This window comes from Pholis gunnellus (assembly GCF_910591455.1).
Source record: "Pholis gunnellus genome assembly, chromosome: 7".
Classification (NCBI taxonomy): domain Eukaryota; kingdom Metazoa; phylum Chordata; class Actinopteri; order Perciformes; family Pholidae; genus Pholis; species Pholis gunnellus.
In genome coordinates this window covers 17,722,833-17,743,902 of record NC_136533.1, presented here as the reverse complement: position 1 = coordinate 17,743,902, position 21,070 = coordinate 17,722,833, and the positions used below count along the sequence as shown (strand labels likewise).

Here is a 21,070-nt window from a genome sequence, read left to right as displayed (position 1 = left end):
ACACTACTGCATCAGTCAGTCACAGCTGCTGCATCCTCCTCCTGCCTTCAGATAGGATAAACTGACTAATCAACCTTCACTCAAACACATTCGAACCCGGTGAATAAAGTCTACATTTACACCTGAGTCAGAGGAAAGCCGCAGACCCTGGCCCCAAGGCTTCAACTCTGAATGTTAATCTTAATTACAGCAGGGTGGAGGCATTGACATTTTCCTTGGAGTCTGAGGAATTACGTCTATTCTTGTTCAGTCTGCGTCCTGTGTGTAAACATTGTGATTGTAGGTTACAGTGCGTAAACGTGGAAAATGCCTATGGAATTGTTCCATATTTTGTAACTCTCACTCTCTCCCTCTCTTTCTGCTTTTGCTTTTTCTCCCTTTAAGCACTTTTCCATAAAACGTCTCTGGACCATTTTTTTTTTACCAGCGGTGAAGAGGAGGAGCAAGGGGTGGGGTGGGTGTAAGGGGCGTGTTTTGGTATATAATACTTCTCCCTGAGAAGTTTTGCCTGTCGCCTGGTCTTTGGGACAGCCTCTCACACATCATCTCTATTGCCGCAGCAACTGGGAAACTAACTCACCTGCAATCTCATCAACCAAATAACCCACAACGTTTTGACTACTGCCAACTGACATGGAGACCCAGAAAACACACGGAAACAACTCACTTTGCCACACCTGCCGGAGAACGGAGATCAGCCGACTGAAGGTAACCATAGGGGACAAATAGTTGTATACTCTCCGGTTGTTCTGCCCGGGTATTGAAAAACATCAGCCAAGGTTGTAACCGTGTTTTGTTGGCTTAATTAAGAAAAGCGCCTCGTGGTTGACCAGATGCATTGATCACATCATTTTTTGTGCAATATGAGCAACCGGACATCTCTTAATTTGCATGCAACAAAGAAAGTTCAAAATGCAAGAATGACATGGAGTGCGCCTAAAGCGTTGAAGCATTTGTGCAACAGGTTGCCTGCTAGGATATAAGAAAAAATGAGTTGAGGGATATTTTATTCTTCTCTCGTCTGGATGGTACGCCGTTCGCTGGAGTCGGAGCAAACAGCTGGTCTTTTTGTCGGTAGATAGGGGGCGGTAGGTCTGAGGGTCAGTGAGCTCACCAAAGGGTGAGCAAGGGGAAAATATATGCTGAGTCTGGCTTTTCAGATAGTTAACTATTGAGCAGCCGGTCTTGCAACTTCTGGGGACTTGTGTAAGAGTGAGAACGACAGAGACACTGTCTACTTTTTTCTCCAGAATAAGCAATTATCTCAGGTGCCACACAGTAACAGTGGCTGATAATAGTTCCAGGGAGGGATAATTTGTCGCACGCAATGGGCTTTTTCTGAGTTAGTAGGTCAATACATATGGGGGGGAGGCATTTAACACTGGAAGTCGTAAATCTTTTACACGCATCCAAATGTGAACGCGTGAAGAGATCCTCTTAAATCACACTGAAAGACAACATCTGGCTGTCAGCTGAGATTTTTTTGGTATGTCATCACTTCTTAAATGTGTGGTCGCATTTGTTGGTCCAGTGATTTATTCTGCAATGCGTTTGTGTGTTTTTTTTCCTGCAGGTCAAGAAGATGTCTTCGTCCAGTCGCGCGCTGCTGTTTGCACTGGCCCTCGCGCTCTACGTTGTGGAAATAGCCTCGGCAGAGACGCTGTGTGGGGGAGAGCTGGTGGACGCGCTGCAGTTTGTCTGTGAAGACCGAGGCTTCTATTTCAGTAGGTTTCAAACCAGCACAAGTTTGCACAATGGGCTGCACAGACGCAGTTTCGCTTTTTTATGTCCCTCTGTTGAGTCTCCCTGTTGTTCGTTCGCACACATCTGTTTGGATAGCTGAGGCTATCGCTCTGTCTGTGGCTGTGTGGTGCATGTTTGGTATTTTTCCTTCTCATGCGCTCAGCACACGCACGCGCGCACACACACACACACACACTCTCACACACTCACTCACTGAGAGCCAGAACGAGTGTGTGGGGGGTTATGGCCAGCTGAGTGTCTCAAGACCTCGTCGGGGCTGCTCTGCTGAGTGAGCGCATTCTGCCTACAGCGCTTACCTCTCATTGCATATAAAAGGAACGGCACGGCGAGCTGTGAAGGCACACACGACGCAGCGCGACACAATGGGCCGCTTGTTTACCAGTAAAGTAATAGCACCCCAAGAGGCATACCAGTCACCTCAGCCCCAGTGTTCCCAGGCCATGCAAACACACTGATGATGATGGGGGGGGGGGGCTGTTTTCGATGTAAGGTTAAGATTATTGCTTCCATTGTAGTGATAGATGAAGGTTAAGAGGACAGATCATTAACATAAATTCTGATTATTGCTTACATTGTAGTGATGGTGGAGATAGATAAAAAGCCTTATGCGAATGCATTGTGGTGGTTGTTAATCCTCAAATGGATAAGCTGCTGATTGCACAGTGTTTGTGACATACATGAGTTCACCTTCCTCTGGTATGTCTCCAGCAGAGAACCCCCCCACCCACCCCCCATGATGATATTGTCCCACCCCCTGCTTTTCACCTTTGACAGACAGGCAGGTTCTTTGTGTGCTGTCTGCCACAGAAGCTTCTCCCCAATCAGAAAGATCATTATCCAGTTTAGGCCAACATAGATGTGCTCCCTCCTCCTCCTCCTCTTCTCCTTCTCCTCCCCCTGGATCACCCTCTCTTTCTCTCTTGTGTTCCTCTTCCTGCAATCAAATCTAGCCTTCCCTCTCATGAGATTTGGGCACAAGGCTTCAAACAAGGCCTTTATTGGTTGCGGATAGTGTTCCCCTGTGCAACCTGCTAACCCTCCACCCCCTCACCTTATTCTTCTATACCTTTTTCTCCCACGTCTTCACTCTCTCCCTCTTTTGTTTTTCATTCTTTCCCTCTGTTTTGACCCTCACACACCCTCTCACTCTTTCTGCACTGATCTCCTTTCTCCTATTTTCTCCCCTCCTCTGCCCCTCCTCTCTCCCTTCGCATCCTCTTTATCTACGCTGACTTGACAAAGGACAAGGTCACACAAGAGTTTCCATTTTATGTATTTGCTCACCCAGAGGTCTGTCTGAGAGCTTAGTTGTCTGTCTCCATCACTCTCGTTTGGTGTCTACAGCAGTCTACTTGTGTATTCACTCATTAAAGGACTTCCAGATAGCCCTAATCAGATTATCCTACAAACAACAAGATTTGTTGCAGTTGGTCATAGATTTCCTTTTATCCTGTTTGCTCAATGGACCGCTATGATTGTCCAAGTAATCTTGCAAAAACAACCCACATTCATTACTGATGCCAGGCCTGAACCCCACCCTCCTCACGGCCTTTCCTCATCCCTTGTTGTGTCTTTCCTCAGGTAGGCCAACCAGCAGGGGTAACAACCGGCGCAACCAGAACCGTGGGATCGTAGAGGAGTGTTGTTTCCGTAGCTGTGACCTCAACCTGCTGGAGCAGTACTGTGCCAAACCCGCCAAGTCCGAAAGGGACGTGTCGGCCACCTCTCTGCAGGTCATACCCATGATGCCCGCACTAAAACAGGTACGTTTCGAAAACAACAACAACAGGCCAGTATGGGAAACAATTCCAATCCTGGTCTCTATCTTTTCTCCATTCACCTCTGAGCCTCACCCCTATGTCCCTGACAGACAGAAACCCACACAGAGACAGGTTTATCTTAAAATGGTCATTGGTAAGCAGTTAACCTTCATGCAAAGTGCTGAGCTTTGCGGAAAACATCAAGACAGTCACAGCACATCATATTACGAAAAAAGGCAGTCATACTCACAGACTTGTGTGTTTGAGAGAGAAAGTGCGTGTTTGTGTTAGAGAGAGAGAGAGAGAGAGAGAGAGAGAGAGAGAGAGAGAGAGAGAGAGAGAGAGAGAGAGAGAGAGAGAGAGAGAGAGAGAGAGAGAGAGAGAGAGAGAGAGAGAGGATGAGACGTTAGAGACATCTGTCCTGTAACAAAACAGTGTGTGATTATTAGTCACGGAACAGCAAGCTTTCCGAAACTGGCATGCATTTTGATCTAGTCAAAAACACCTGACCTGGCCGGCAGAGCCTCTCTGAAATATGTCACAGACATGCAGGGAATCATCAAAGAGTTTCAGGTCTTTTCACTGCGATCACAAGACTGAGCGATGGCTGCTTTCCAGGTCTCTTCAAATCCCTTCCGACGGGGCTGGAAAGATTTTTGTAATGTTTCTGCTTTGACTTGTTAGAAAATCTGTATCAGTAACATGGGAATGCTAGTGACGTAAACAAACAAAAAACAATAAATACTGCAAATATCCAGAGGAAAGAAATGTACCCTTCTTCTGAATTGCAAAAAAAAAAAAAAGAGGCTGCAAGGGAATTGGTTAGGACATGTCCCTCGTTTGTGTGGGCAGGGAGAGTTGATGGGTACAGCCTGCTCTGAGGGCCAGCTGTTCTTTGGCTATTGAACAGGCCTGGAGTGAATGAAGGGGGATAAACACTCCTCAAGTGGCAGGACCAAAACAAGCCATTCAAATGGAGCACTGGCTACTCACGCATAAATTCTAGCCTCCCTGCTACCACTCCCACTTTGTCTCAATCTGTGGTGCTCAGCACAACACTTAACTCTATTTAAAAGAGTTTGCTGTGTAAGAATAGAGGTTTTGATATGACAATGTGTTTATGTGGCGTTTCATTCGGTCTGTGGAGGTTAGACAGTTCAGCGGGTCGTTGGGTGAACGACGTGCTCCTCATATGTATATGAGGCGGGTGGCCGCCCTTCCCTTTGACAGTATGTTAAAGAGGCTGAACTAAGAGCTTGTTGACTGCTTCTTTCAGTCAAGGAAGCCAAAACAAGGGCAAAGAGTTGGAGGCAATGCAAGTCTGTTATGACGCTCTGCGCTACAAGAATGACATTTGATTTCCATTTGACTAGCCCAACAATGACAGATTGTTTTTACAAAAATAAACAAGGCTTTCCTTCATTGTAATGAGCACTTTCACTGTATGTTATCACAACTAATGAACTGACTCCCTCTTTTCCCATTTTCCTCTATTTTTTGCCTGCACGCCACAATAGGAAGTCCCAAGGAAGCAGCATGTGACCGTGAAGTATTCCAAATACGAGGCGTGGCAGAGGAAGGCGGCCCAGCGGCTCCGGAGGGGTGTTCCCGCCATCCTGAGGGCCAAAAAGTTTCGGAGGCAGGCGGAGAAGATCAAAGCCCAGGAGCAGGCAGTCTTCCACAGGCCCCTCATCAGCCTGCCCAGCAAACTGCCTCCTGTCTTGCTCGCCACGGACAACTATGTCAACCACAAATGAGTCCGCTGCCAGCCCTTTGCACAGACAAGAGTTTGGAGGGAGAAAAAAAAGACTAGGGGATTATAGCTTTGTCTCTGACGTCATTTCTGTGGCAGTCCTCTTTGACCTCCCCTGCCCTGTCCGAGCCCACCAATCCCTCCCCCTGCTCTCATCCACTACTTCTTGACCCCGTGGCCCTTCTCTAATGCCCCCCTTAACCCAACCTACCCACCCTCCTCAGGCACACAAACATGCCTTCACATTCTTCCTGTCTGAACTCTTTCGCTCCCTCTCTCTTTCAGTCACTGACACAAAAGGCACAAACACAAACGATGAACAAAAAGTTAACAATTCGGCTGAATGCAATTCAGGTGGATCCTTAAGCAAAAGAGAAAAGGGAAGGGAGAAAAGAAGATGAAAGAGATCTGTGGTTTGCAAGTGTCAAGAGGACACCCAGCGGAATGTTTTTTTGTCCTTGTTGAAGACAACTGAAAGTGAAGAGCAGCTTGCATGAAAGAATCCATTCCACATCATTTTTCCTGAGGCAAAAAGAAAATCTCTGTTAGTTCTTTTTCTTATTAGTTTGCACCTCTACCTATAAAGGGACTTCCACACTGTAAGGAATTATTTTGTAAAATTAGATTCCTGTTCCAGCACCTTTTGATCACAAACAAAAAGCAGAAAAGAGTCTGCAAAATTGCACATTGCCACGGATTACGTCAAAGTAAAGAAAAAAAATGGCACTATTTTTTTATGAACAATGAACGTGTAGCTTAAAAAAATGTCATGGTGCTAGCTTTGGGAATGGACTCAAAGAAGAGGTTGAAAAGCACGTTTTTTTTCTTTGAATGAATATTAAAACTTTCCGTTTTAAGGAAAGTGTGACTTTTGAAAAAAGGAAGATAAAGGATATGGGGGCGCTCCTGGCAGTGGCAATGTCAAGGGGGAAGTGTCACTGAGAGAAGACATGGGCTGTGTCGGCTTCTAGGCTCACAGCGAGTGCTAGCGGCTGCTCGTCAATAGCTTGCCAGCATATAGTGGCAAGGGGAACCGGAGACCCAGTCCCTGTTCCTCCTGTCCCTGCCAGACACAGGGAGCAGTGTGAGGACACATATGGACAGTGGACAGCCTGGATTGAGACAGTACTACAGTTCTGGGACAGTACTTCCTGTTTGCCATGGCTTTGCAGACTGCTCTGACAGGAAGTAACATGGCATGGACAAAGAGCAAGTGGGATAATGATTATATTTTATTTTGTCTGTTTTCTTTTCATATCAATGTTTTAATGAAAAAAAGGAAAACCCCGTCAGTTTCTGGTACCGTGACATTCCTGTTTTTCCAAGTTAGGCTTTTATTTTTGTTTCCATGGTTATTGTTATAATGTTATTTTACAGTTCTAAAGAAAGGCACACAATTTAAATTCAAAGGGAAAAAAACAGCAATAATGTCAACTAACATTTTATTTTTATTGTATATCAGTAGTATTCACATGCTTTTGCCTGAAAACAAATACTTGAATATATATATACATCTATATATATATATCTATATATATATATGTGTATATATATATATATATATACATATATATATAAATATAGATATATAATTAGTTTCCAGGGACGTTGTGTTATTTTCCTTTAGTCTGAGCTGTATCTTGCGTAATGAGCCGCCAAGCTTTTTTGTTTGTTTGTTGAAATACAAATAAGGGCACTGTATAAAGGCATTATTTATTTTGTTATAAAATATATTTGAAAAATTGGTCCAAATAATATACGTAGCACTGATGCTCAAATGACGGATTTATTTTTTATGATCTCTGTTTTCCAATTGGAGTTGTAAGGCTTTTTTGTAGATGCTTTGTACCAAAAATAATGTCTTTTTTTTTCCTTTTTTGTTTGCCATAGTTACTTTAAATTAATATTTTAACAGCAGCATAGCCTGGATTGCTTAGGCGTGTTATGTCACAGAAATAGGCACATACTCTGAATACGTTGGTCTGCATGGATTTCCAGAAGCCTGTCAGGGGTTTCTGTGAAAAGGATAGCATCAATGAGTGACTTTATTATTGGAAAAATAACTGTTCAACATTGATTGTACTCAAACCCACTATGTTTTGAAGCCACTTTAGTATTGATGGCAGGGGAATGATCAATCCTTCATTAAATCATGTCTTTGTAATTGTGCATGGTGTCCTATATGATCTTCTAAGGAGCATCTTGCCTATGTGCCAGTGCCACTGATGTTGCGTGTTAGTTTGGGTCATGAGGCCATAAATGTGCGGTCAGTTATAGATTTAAGGGTTTAGCTTACACGTGACTTACATGAGTCATTGTGTTGAGGCCTTAATTGGAGGTAATGATGTTGCTATGATGCTAGTAACCATCAACGGTCACCTAAAGGTCATTGTCTATTAAGGAGAGAGCAAATCATCGCTCCACACCTCACTGTCTGTCCATCTATCTGCCCTGTCTTCTCTGTAGACAATACCCCTGGTCATGTGCATCAACAGTATGTATCTGTATTCGCATGGGGGGAGGGGGGTTGTTAGTTGGCCATTCAGCCCTCAACAATCTTCCAGTCAACCATCCATTATGCATTCGATGAAGGGCTATCACGCTGAACCATTTCTGAAGCACTCAGGAAAAAAAGAAAATCTATGCTCTCCGAGGGAGAAGTGCAGTAGTTGCTGAGTGTCAGTGATAATCTTGTTGTGGAAGGGCAGCTGAGGTTGATACCCATACCTGGCCACAATGATACAGCTCTCTGTGACAAACCACTGAAGCCCATGTCAGAAACAAGGTCATTCTGTGCCACATTATAGTTTCCTCCTCTATTGTGTCATGCATCACCCATGAAATGGAGACTTAATGGATACTCGCCCTACTGTGGTGAAGAGTCAAGCCAATACTTTGTATCTTCTTTCTTTCAGAGAGATCTCAATTATCACGGCTGCGTCCTGTCTCTAATTATATTCTACTTCAGTTGTGCAACAAAGCAGGAAGTGCAATTGTTATTATTATTATTAGTAGTATTATTGATAATATTATTATTATATTTTCTATTTTATTCTATATTTTCCTGCTAGGACTGCATTCATTCACTATTGTAATGTTCAAACAGGCTACTCTAGTGTTCTTATGAATGGCGTGAAAGACAACCACTTCTTTTCGCTGAATATGAAAAGATACCTTGCCGAGCAATGGCAACGTTTTCTGTGTCAGTAGCTCACTCAGCCTGTGTGTATTTTATTGATTTAACCTCTGCACGCTAGAACGTCCGAAATGCACAATTCATGTACTTTCATTTTTAATATCAATAAAAAACATTTTATCAAACATACAATGTCTAAAATATGTACTGCTTTTTTCCAGTGTACTTGCCTGTCTCAGGCGTGTGTTTACACTTTTCAGTGTGTTGGGCTTGAGAGACATTTTTAATCAATTAAACCGTATGTACCTTGTAAATGATTTATTACATCTTAAAGCCTTGCATAGAATATCCAGCTGCTTTTAGCACCCTCTCTCTTCCTCTCACCCACCCTCCCCCTTTCCCCTCTCTTTTCTCTCCCTCTCTCCATTTCGGAGTCCATGTCGGTCCGTCCCTGTCTGTCAGTCTGTCTCCTGGATAGGGCAAAGTGTGCCAAAGTGGAATTCAGCACTCACAGAGGGCCAAACAGGCTGGCCACAACTCCTCAGTCCTTCCTCTGCTGCATGCCACACTAGACCTGACCTGTGTTCACTGCCTCTGACACACCCATCTGTACATCCATCATCCATCCCTCCATCCTCCAGCGGCTTACTAACTACTGGAGCAAGCTCCACTTCAGTGGCTAAGTTTAGTAACCGACATGTCTCAAATTATCACATGCATATTCTCAAAATGGCACGACCTTTCATTGTTGACATGCATGCACATACCCGCCCATGGGATGTCTGTTACTGGGCAGATTTACTGTACAGTATCTTTGCTCCCAGAATGGAACAGTTTCGGGAACTTGGGGGAATCTTGCTGCAGCAGAGTTGCTACTGTAGCTCTCTGTTCTGCTTTAGGTTGGCATCAAAGAGTTTGAACGTTACAACCAGGACAGGCAGAAATCTCTCACAGTTCTGACTTACAGTGGTGAGATGCACATGTGTTGCTTCTGGGAAAGTGGAGAAGCTGGTTTGCTATCATAGAAAAGGAGCTTGCGTTCTGTGTTTTATGGTTATAAATCGCTCAGTAAAATCACCTTTGCATAAAATGAAACCTTATTGCCCGACAAAGAAGTCCGTTCCCCTGCAAAATGAGGGAAAAACACTCAGCTGGATGTGCATTCAATCAAAAAATAGTTCATTTCTGAAGGATTGCCGGAGGCTGCACAAGTTCACACACACTCATGCACATACCGAAATTGCATACAAACACACCTCTTTCCGCAAGTGAATTCCGCAACATTAGTCCGTCCCTTTATTGACAAATGCATTATTAGCACAGTGTTTTTAAAATGTCATTCCCAGTAAAACACTTTACTATCACTGACTTTTATAAGCTACTGGCAGGTGTGTGTGTGTTCTCCAGCAGCCGCTTTGGGACTTAGCCTGTTCCCTGCCGGTGTTTATACAAAGTATGACTCTCTAGAGCTTGATAATGAGATCAGGGACTCTCTGGTCCTCAGGGCTTGTCACGTCACCTCTGTGCCTGACAGGGCAACGTCTGGCACAACATAAGTCAACCAAAACAAGCCAAACCGGGCCACAGTGCACAAAGACATATACCTGTTTTCTCCAATTGTTGAGTTTGAAGTTGAGAGCTGTCAAGATCACACAGCGTATTAATGACTTAGGTATGCAAAAACCCTGACAGGACTGAACAATGTGGAAGGTTGAAAAGTTTGAGTTTTTTTATGTCCATGGTATGTATGTAATTTGGATAGGCGCATTTTTAACTTGTTGTCAAATTTAAATTTAAATCGGCGTCTAAATCTGGAACCTAGGCATAAAATCACTATAACATTATCCTAAATAAGTAAACAATAGAAGAAGCACAGAAATGCCACCTCAACCTAAACTGGTGGAGTCAAATAAACCATAAACCCAAACCCACGCATCCATCCCCATAAGAGAGGCCTCCTGAACTGTGGAGCGGAGTGTAGATGTGGGTGGCACAACTCTCCCAGGCCTGACATTGGAAACTGCCAAAGAGCACACTAGAGTTAGTTGTGGTTGGCCGGATGCACGGGATGCATGTAAGGCCAGGCCAACTATTGAGGCACAGGGTTTGGCAAGCCCAGACCATCACAGCCCAGCGTGGCCACACAGGCCAATTAAGACAGGCCTTCTCCTCTCCTTTCTTCTCCTCCCCTCCTCTGTGTCTCTCTCATCTCTCCCTCTCTCTTTATCTCTCACTTTCTCTCTTGTACTCCCTCTCTCTTTCTCCCAATCCTCACAAAGCGTGCTCACACATTCCTCTTTTCCCACTTTGCCTCTCTAATTGCTGTGGACTGAAAAGAGGGATGAGAGAGGGGAATGAGATTGAGAGAAAGAGACAGAGAGAGGGAGAATCTGAGGGAACGGGGGTCATACCACAGAACCTCTATGGCCAGGACAAACTGTACTGGGCCCCTGGAATAGTCAAAACTCCTGTGTGTGTATGGGCTCGACCATCTCTCTCTCTCTCTCTCTCTCTCTCTCTCTCATTAATTACAACGGAATTTTACCATTTGGCTAATTTACTCCAAAGAGATTAATTTCATAATATAAACTATAATTTAATCTTCATCCTTGCATTGGCTCTGAGGTGGTTACAGCAAAGCCAGGGTATAAAGAGGGGATTGTGCTTCTTCAGCGCCCCACAAAACGATCTAATTGTTGATTCCTAATCAACCAGGAGCTGTGAGGAGGCTTTCCTATTATGTAACCATAGGTTCTGACACATTAACAATGAAAGGGAAGTTTTGATTTTGCTCAGATGAAAACTGTGTGACGTGAAGAGATCAAATCTATGTTTATTTATGCTGTTGTTACATCGTTTAACTATTTGTTTCACTATTTATAATGTGTAAAATATAAGATCTGACTTCAAGAGCATGAGGATGAGACAAAAACAAACTATTTGGGCACAGAAAAACCACTGCACAATGTCGGTGTTTGTCTTTGGTCTATGTCTGATCGAGTTCTGAAAAGCACGAGAAGGATCCATATCACCCACTCACATGCTAAACATGGAGCGCTGTGGATGCTATATTTGTAAAGTTTTGCAATTTTGAGGCTTATGGTGTATTTGTCACACACCACTGAAAGGTCAGTGCAACACATTCAGAGCAATGTGGATGTAACAAAATGTGTTGGGTAGACTGTATTCTGGAAGGCCAGAACATGGGAAATGAAGTGGTTAAGCCATAGAAAATCATAACAAAGGGGGAAGTGGTTTCCAGTGTGGTCACTGGGTCATTGCATGACAATTTCCTCTTACTGGAAAACAAGGGGGTCACAGCTTTACACTGAAATATACTCTGTGTGTGGTGCAGAGACCGCCTGGGCTATACTTATTCACAGGGGTCAAATGCAACACTCTGTGGCAACTCATTTTCAAGATTTAAAACTGTTCATGTTTTCTTCCAAAAGACGATTTTAAATATCAGCCCACAGTAGATGCATTTTCCAACATCACTTTTTTCTTTCTGAAATATTCATGCATTTGTTAAGTGTAGGTGTTGCAGGAAGAGTGAAGTGGGTGGCAGTAAATGTTTTAAAGCAGAACGCTGCACTTAATTAAACAAGGAGGTCAGCATCTTGTAACGTTTAAGGTTTCTGAGTTTTTCACTTTAACATTATCCAGGTGTGTCCTTATACTTCACTTTATCAGGGCATTCATCATTGTTGCACGTCAGTGTCACTATGCGGAGGTCACCGGGGCACTACCTGGGACAACACACACACAAACACACAAACACACACACACAATATGCACTGCCTACCTGTCATGATCCATTCGGGACATTAGAGGCAAGACAGTGAAGGCTGTGCAGATAAGCGAATCTGCTGAATATGCAGACGTTGTTGTAAATGAAAAACTAAAATAGAATTGAAACTTTAAAACCAAAGGCAGACAATCAGTGATCCTGGCACTTGTTGTGGTGGTAAAGCAGGCTGCACAATAACCAGGGACACGCCCCTCTATGTTTGAACAACATATAATTACAGATCAGGATAGGAGAGCCCATTCTGAGGGGAAAATAGCAATCTCTCTTAATTACAAGGCAGGCCATGATCCATACCTATCCGTCACTTCAAATAACTCTGTTGGATGACTCTCTGTTGGAGTGGCTGGCAATATTATTTCTGTTCAGGTAGAGATAAACAACACAAGCAGTGCCATCAGCTAAACTCAAATCTGTAGACCAACAACCGTCAACAGTAAATTCAGCAGGACAAATTGTATTCACAAACAGATTTGTATTTTTTAAAGTTGCTTAATCGTAAACTATGAAAAAATTGCAATTCTTGATTGTTCTAAAAGAAAAGGAAACAATATGGGAGAACCACAAACTCAACTTCTTATAAACCATACACAGATCCCTGTGGATGTTATTACGTGCTTTTGAATGACAAGTGTTGAGTTGGACTTTTGTGCAACAGTTGAGCAAGGGCCAGCGTGTGTGTCCAGCTGTCACACACACACACACACACACACACACACACACACACACACACACACACACACACACACACACACACACACACACACATAAACAGGCTCCAGTCTCCAGTGAACAGTGTCAGCATACAGCTATGGTGTAGGTTCCTCTCTCTCCGGCCAGATGAGCATTCTAGTTATCTTCCCCACATAAACAAGATAAGCTCCATTTCTCTGGCCCTCACCAGGGTCTAGGGGTTACTGAGTTCTTTCTTTCTACTCTCTCGTTCTATTCCTCTTCCTCTCCTCGACCTTTTTCCTTCTTCTTTTTACGCAACTTCTGTTTTCTGTGTAAGGATTTCTGCAGGATGGGCTAGTGCGCAAAATCTCCTGGCTCATAATAAAACTATCATCCGGAATTCAATTTACACAACTCCCATGACACTTTAGAGGGAAAAATAGTCATAATTACATTTCATTTGAATCATGATAGCTAAGAATGATAGCTATTTCAGATATTGTCGTAAGCCCACGCACCCACACACACACACTGAGAAAAAAACAAGGCAGAAGAGTGCAAATATTTGTGAGGAAATTGCTCGAGAAGGACATTGCAAATGTGCCATTTGGCTGCCACAAACCATTGTCCGTTGAGACTTGCCATGGAAGCTGGCAGTAGTTGTCTGTGTCTGCTGTGCCATCCTTCAGCCCAAGACTGTCAATTTCATTCTCATGCTTCAGTAATGCGGATGGGAACTTATCCAGAAATGCCACAACTGAAAGACTATGTGTGTGTGTGTGTGTGTGTGTGCACTTAAATATAATGGCAGTGCCACCAGTCTGGCACACAAGTGATGACAAAGGTTTCTCTGTGAAAACCCACACATATACTCACACGTACATAAACATAAACAAACAGTCATGTATACACAAATATACATGAAAGCATACATGCATACATTAACACGTACATGCACATTTACACACATTCAAATACAAACACATGCACCCACATACACACTCATACACACACACGCACGCGCACACACACACATTCACACACACACACACACATTTGTGTTCACGGAGCCCTGCTAATGATGGGTGGCAGTATGATGTTTGTGTGTGTTCCAAAAGAATTGGCATTACTACTTGGGCCAAATCAGCAGCCAACAGCACCGGGCTATTAACAAAACTGTTTCTTTGTTTGCTTTTTTTCAGGCTTTTTTTTCTTGAGAGGCGCCAAGCAATTAATGGTCTGCCTATGGGAGACCTGTAAACTGTGCCACAGTGGCGAACATATGCGCAATGATGCAAGACATGATGGAAAAGAATAGATGATATTATGACCGGCCAACACTCATCATTCTGATCTTTACTGCAGGATGGCTCAAAGAGGCCAGCTGATATTCAGAAGCGCTAGTCACACTTTTGACCATCCTGGCCTGTGTGCAAGTTCAAAGCCTCCAAGCACGTACAAGGATGAGAAACTGTGTGTGTGTGTGTGCGTGTGTGTGTGTGTGTGTGGGAGGTAGGACTACCATGCTGACTTAATCTCCTTCAGAACATTAAAAAATGAGACAAATTGGATCAGTTTGTAACTTCTTTCTCAAGAAAATAATTATTTGTTATTATCTTAGTAGTGGGTTTTCATGAAGGTGAAATTGAATAGGTAAAAATGACAAAGAGGGAGGAAAACGTGGTTCGTCCACAAACGTGAGGTCGTAAAACCTCAGCATTACATTGTAAACTGCTGCTGTTACAAAGCAGATAAGCAATATGCATACAAACACTAGGAAGAAAAGAACATCTTTTATTAATTGGGGCAGCTGCATTAAATCTCAGTTACTCTGAAGATGAGTCCATATTGACTAGTGTTGTATTTTATATAAAACAAGCAAGTTAAGCTTTGGTCTTAAAAAGGAGAGAGAGATAAATAAATAATAAATAATCTATATTTCTTTATTACTTTCTTTATTTTGAGCATTAGAAACTAAAATCACAAATATTGATTGAAATAACCAACCTGAGACCACCGCTTTATTTTTCTCATGTGCATGTGTGCAGTGCGGCTCATGCTTCTGTGTGCAGCCTGCCCTCTCTGGATCTGCCCACATTGCGTTAGTGAGCGACTGAGCGCTGAGGGTTAACGGCCCCAATAGTACAAATATCACTTCCACTGGCTGTCGTTTGCAGAAAGGCAAAGAGATGGTCTGAGATAAATGGGACAAGTGTGCAATGAGGATAGGCCTGATTAATGTTCAGCCAGATAAAGCTAAATTAGCGGATATGACTGAGCCATAAAAGTGACAAAGAGTGAGATAATGATGTGGATTTACAGCTCTTTGGTTGTACTGAGGACACAAGCTCACGTGATTACGAGATATGTTTTAGTGTTTTGACACCGACACTTCAGAGTTATCTGTGTGGAGTGCACGCACGTGCAGAATGTTTCCATAAAGAATTAAAGAAATATCAAATCAAGCTACATACTATTAGTGTCCTGTGAAAACCACAATATCTACAAAAAGTAAACATTTCATCAACTAAGAAAAACTGTTTTAAACCTGATAACAGTGTGTGTTCTAGATTATTTAAATGGCTTTTCAAGGGTTTCAGTGGAATTAAAAAGAAATTAAACTTAAGCAACATCTTAACTAAAGAGTGATAAACCGGCTATTCAGTCAGTTTTGAAAGCAACAATCAATTACGAGCCCACTCAGCACTGGATGTGGGAGAGCCAGGGCTTTACTAGTCACAGTCAGCGCCCTCTATTAAATATTACAAGGGATTAACAATGCTAAAAACACAAATGTTACAGTAACACCCCAAATTGCCTTAGTTTTATTGTCAATTAGCATGGAACATCAACAGTAATTTCCTGTTACTCACTCAAAGCAGATACCCTCTGGGGTTTTGAGTGACCGCTTGAGATGAGGTAGCAGCAGTGGTTCCACCTTAACTAGACATTTCTGGGCAGGAAAATTAGCTGAAAATCCACGTTTGGCTCCCTGTACGTGTCGGGATAATTCCTATGTACATGTGCCTGAACGCATGTCGGTGTATGTGTGTGTTCATAACCAATTTCTTTCCCCCTGTGCATGTTAAGTGTGTTTGTGAGAAGTGCCTGTGACAGGTAACCAGGAATTATCCAGTGGCTTGCTCCCCAGACAGACTGAGTGCGTACGCAGTGTGACAGGCTAGTAATTGAGGGCTCGGAGGGAGAGAGGTTATACCATGTTAGCCTTATTATTATCATTAAAGCGAGAGTTAGCACACCGTCTGAGGCCAGGTCAAGCAGAGAGCTGTTCCTCCAGACAAACTGATGCTTACAAGCCTTCTGTTTGTCCCACGTGTGCTCAGTGAATCAACTACTGCCTAGTAGCAATTACTGCCCAGCCATCACTGCAAATAGCAATTTGTCTTTATTTGACCTCCATGCTGAAACTAAATTTTTTAAATTAGAAAATAAAAGGTTGTGCTGATAGTGTCAGACATCTCTCTCCTGCAGCACTGTGCTGTTTGTTTTTAATAATGTCAGTTACTAGCCCGGCAGGTTGGGCAACCTGCAGCCTCTCAGTCTGATGAAGGATGAGAGCTGCTCAGCTCCCAGCTCTGAAAGCCATCTGTGAGTTTCTGTGTGTGACAAACTGTTCCTGTGCATCAGCTGTGGACTCTTTTGACAGCTATCAGTGCTCTGAAAGTTGCTCAGCTGTACGATGACTGCACCGGGAGCCTGAGGGAGGGAGAATAAGGTGCTGGTGTGTTATTCCAAGATACAGTTCTTTAATATATTTTCTTTACCTTTTTAAAAACTTGGAACGTCCCAATGAGACTTGAAAACCTCTTTTGCAAAGGAGAACTGGCCAAGATGGCAGCATCAAATGTTGCAGATAAAACGATACAAAAGCAGACACACAAACAATACTGAAACGGGTGATTGTAAAATAAGGCAAGTAGACTACGAATATACACAATTAAATTGATTTCTGCCAGATATATCAGATGCATCTATTTGAATTCCTTTAGGTCATTTCAGGAAGCATAAACATTAAGGCTTTATTTCCCATTTCTTTCCTGTATATTCTATGTCATGACAAATATTAAATTAAAGAAAAGGGGCCAAATGAGGATCTTCAAAATATGTCAAAAATCCTCATTTCAGAATTGAAACTGGGAACATCCTGTGGTATTATTTTTTGCTTTTGTTTCTCAGTTCCAATAATTGCTTCTTTAAAAACAAACATTATTTTCTTAGAAAACATAGATATCGTTCTTTATCTTATGTATCTTTCACAAGTCAAGAGGGAGACAGAGTTCTCGCCGCAGACTGGCAAACCAAACAAAACAGCAAGCAAAACAGCCCCGGACAACAGACAAAGTTTTATCAATAAAGATGTTCTTTCTATGAAAATAATCACCGCGGCCAAACAAAACACGGCACAGGATCCAGAGTTGTTGTCGGAGGCTTGCCAGCAGACGCTTATGAAGGAAACTGTGCAGCAGAGGGGACAAGGATGACGCCACAGGGCCCTTTTCCCCCCTACATGTCCCCCTCCACCTGTCCCAGTCCACATTCTTGCAGTATGACCTGCTCATCTGTGTCCCCTACAGGGAGAGTCCAGAGGGTCTGTCTGATAATAAGGGATGATGTGTCTGCCAGCTCAGCTCCCATGTGTCATCAGCGCCGGGTTTTGTCGAGTGGGGGAAGGGTGAGGGGGACAACAGCAGAAAAACAGGGAGATTAAAGCGCACAATAACACTTTTTTTTATCATTTACTATGTCCATTCTACGTGTGAAAATGAGGCAAGCAAAACCCCCACGAAAACAACACTTTGGAGGAAAAAACACCCTTTGTTCCCTTGTCGTCATCCTTTAAACAAGAAGTTCACTTGAGAAATATCAAGAAACATGTACTACTTCTCTTTCAGCATGGCATCTTCATTATTTGTGAGAATTTGAGTGTTTTTCCAAAGTTTTAGGTACTTTATAGTGACATTAGGAGCTAATAAGTGGCAACAATTCTAATGATGGAAACATGTGGTGAAACATAACCTGAGGAATGGACATAAATGACAAAGAACTTATGTCCAAAAACTGACGGTGGTCTTTAAGATAGGAATGGAAAGAATTTTGATTTCTTAAATTTATTAATAGCACATGGAAAAGAAGTAGTGTGTACGGACTGTGTGTGAGAGCAATGTGTGTGTGAGTGCCTTTTGAGCGCACAACAAGTGCCAAGCATAACAGAGAAGACGAGAAAAACATGGTGGGGTTAGCTCACAGCCGGGCTTCCCGCTAACACGGTGTCACAAACAAAAAATGGGATGGTGCGTAAGTTGAGCGAGCCTGTGCGATTTTGTGACTATGTGTGATGTTATGCACTGTGCATCTGATAGTGTGTCTGGGAGGATGCACATGTGTGTATTTGTGTGTATTTGTGTGTGTGTAGGTGTGTGTGTGTGTGTGTGTGTGTGTGAGTGTTGAAGTGTCTGCAGCTGTACGTGTGCAATGAGCAAAAACAGTACGGGGAAATTAATGAGGTATGTGTAATGGCTTGCTACAACGCATTTGTGAGCGTGTGTCTGTGTGTTTGTGTCTGTGTGCCGGAGCGTGTTTGCTTTGCTTTAACACAAATTCCTGGGAAACAGTAGGAGGTATGGAAAGTGTTCCCCGCACAGCTTTTGAGGTTCAGTTGTCAACATTGTCAGTATAACATCACTGACAGTAACGCATGAGACCGATGCTGACATTGTCGCGGATTACCCATTTGTTTGGCTCGATGCACCGATAGATCGTATATCTCATTTCGCTGCTGCCTCTCTGGAGTGTGACATAAATGTTGGGGCCTTGCATGTTTTGTGGTGAAAACATGTTATTCAGAGGAGTGAGAGCCAGCACGTCCTTTCAAAATGTTCTCACTGTGGTGCAGTGGCATGCTAGAACATCATATACTGTAAATCCTACGTGTGGGCCATTTCTTTTCAAGTATCCAGGCAATATGCAGTGTGTTAGCTGCTGCCTATGTCTATCCAAGTAGCTTTAGAAGGTATGCTACAGCTGTTTTGGTCCAGAAAGCTTTGCATGAACTTATTTTTTAGCTCCATATATATCACTTAACTCCCATCCTATTACCTGTTCTTTCACACATAATCATAAAGCGATTATATTTCCCTGGGTCACTGAGGTAATTGAGATATATTGTCCATATATATGAACATATTGTTCAGGAGAGCAGGGAAACATTGAGGCGGAATAATGCATGAATTTTAATCCATAACAGAGTGAGATTGCTCCCCAAAGGTTGTGTGGATATACAGCAAATAAGATCATAATGTGCTGTGACACATTTGGCAAGTCCTGTTACATACACAAGACATACTTATACGCTGAGACACACTCTTTAACATGCGCCAGATCTTATAATAAACTATAAAATATAATTGTCAAAGTTGTTTTCCATGTGAGGCTGTACGTTTCCCTATGTACCCTTGGTTGTCCTCATGTGGCTGGGCTGACCCCCGGCACAGTTTACTGAGAGTTTCACTTCCAATGCGGTTCCCAAAAAGCTTTCCGACACAGACAGCGGTACAGCTGGCCGCACTATAGCTGACACTTATAACAGCCTCTCATCTGACAGTGATTCACAGCACACGCATTAAAGATATATATTGCACCAGATGCAGCAGTTGAACAACAACCAAGACATCAATGATGAAATATGTCATACTGAGCAGGTGAACAGGTCAAACAGCTTGAGGGTTGGAGGGGGAATGTTTCATTTTGTGGCTGTGCTTTACATTTAGGCTAACAGTGTACTCAAAACAAGATCAAATTTTGAATACTTTGACATCTCAGACTGATGTATATATATATATATATATATATATATATGCAGCTTTTTTTTGGTCATGTGCAAACAAATTTACTGCTTTTAGATTTAACTGCCAACCTCAATCTGAAGTGTGCAGCAGACATCACCAAGGCTTTTCAGCCTTTAGGCAATGCAATCAATGGAATCTGAAAAATCCACATTTTTCACATTTTTTTGTGCGAAATGACCCTTGGCTCCATCATTTGCATGAGAGAACTTGCGCTGCTTTATCTGATGGTGCTGCATCAGTGTGTATGATTGGTGGAGAGGTTGTTGCTGGCAGCAAATTCTTTTGAACCAGCCTTTGCATATGAGCAAATACCTGAGCTACAGAAGATATTTCCCTCCTCTGGCCGGCAGAAGATCAGTGATGTGTGTGTTTGGGGCGAATAATGTAAGGTGGGACTACAAATAAAAGTGCTGACCCCGGGCTGTGGAATTCCAGGGGTCGGCATTCAAGGAACATGCCCAGCCCTAAGAGAAGACGAGCCCAAATCCCCCTCTGGGCAACTTCAACCTTACACAACATGTCTGCAACACACTCACACACACACACACACACATACACAATAGACACACACACACACACACACAATAAGCAGACAGTCCCCTACCCCCTTCCCTTTGTTGTTGTTGTTTTCTCTTCTACCCCTCTCACAATGGAAAGGCATCTCCACTCTCTAAGGGGCCACAGTGAGAGATCTGCTCAGTAGCGAAACAATAAACAGAATCTATACTGGCAACACTTTGCGTCTACCTTGGACTTTAGTCGGCTAATGATTCTTAGATACAAGGACATGCAAGCTAAAGCAGGAATACTAAAAACACACACAAACTCTCCATTTCTGTGAAATACAGTTGTTGATAAAGCCACTCGTAGGCTGCCTTGAAACAGCATAAACCTCTCGGGAAAGGGCCCGTTTGTCGCTGAGGCCCCAGCAGCATCGAGGCGCTCGGTGAGTAGCTAATACAAAGCTCCTTTGAGCTTGAGCATTGTCTCCTACCCGGCTTGTTCTCTATGATTAGTCAGCAATCTGCTATCATACAAGGCCCTGGCCTACTTCTGCAGGAATTCGACCTATGACATCAGTTGGCTGCAAAGAGGCCAAAGTCTGTCCGGCATGGGCCTTATAAAGTTCAGGTGGAACAATTTGAACGGTTTGGCTTGTTTTTAACCTTCTCTATTAGTACACTATCAAACACAAAAATGAAAAGCCTTTCCTGAAAAGTTGTCAAATGAGCACAAAAGCGGGAGAAGTATCAAAAGATGACGTAACAGAGGCATGACTAGAAACAGACACAAGTTGGATGCAAACTT

General features: G+C 43.0%; 1 protein-coding gene across 1 annotated transcript; it reads left to right on the top strand.

The window, feature by feature from the left end:
- The first annotated feature begins 532 nt into the window (after positions 1-532).
- igf2b (insulin-like growth factor 2b) lies at positions 533-8,596 on the top strand. Its single transcript, XM_079162569.1, has 4 exons — positions 533-708; positions 1,574-1,728; positions 3,350-3,527; positions 5,042-8,596. Exons 1-4 carry the CDS (start codon positions 634-636, stop codon positions 5,279-5,281), a joined length of 648 nt encoding a protein of 215 aa, XP_079018695.1. The 5' UTR covers positions 533-633; the 3' UTR covers positions 5,282-8,596.
- Positions 8,597-21,070: the final 12,474 nt, after the last annotated feature.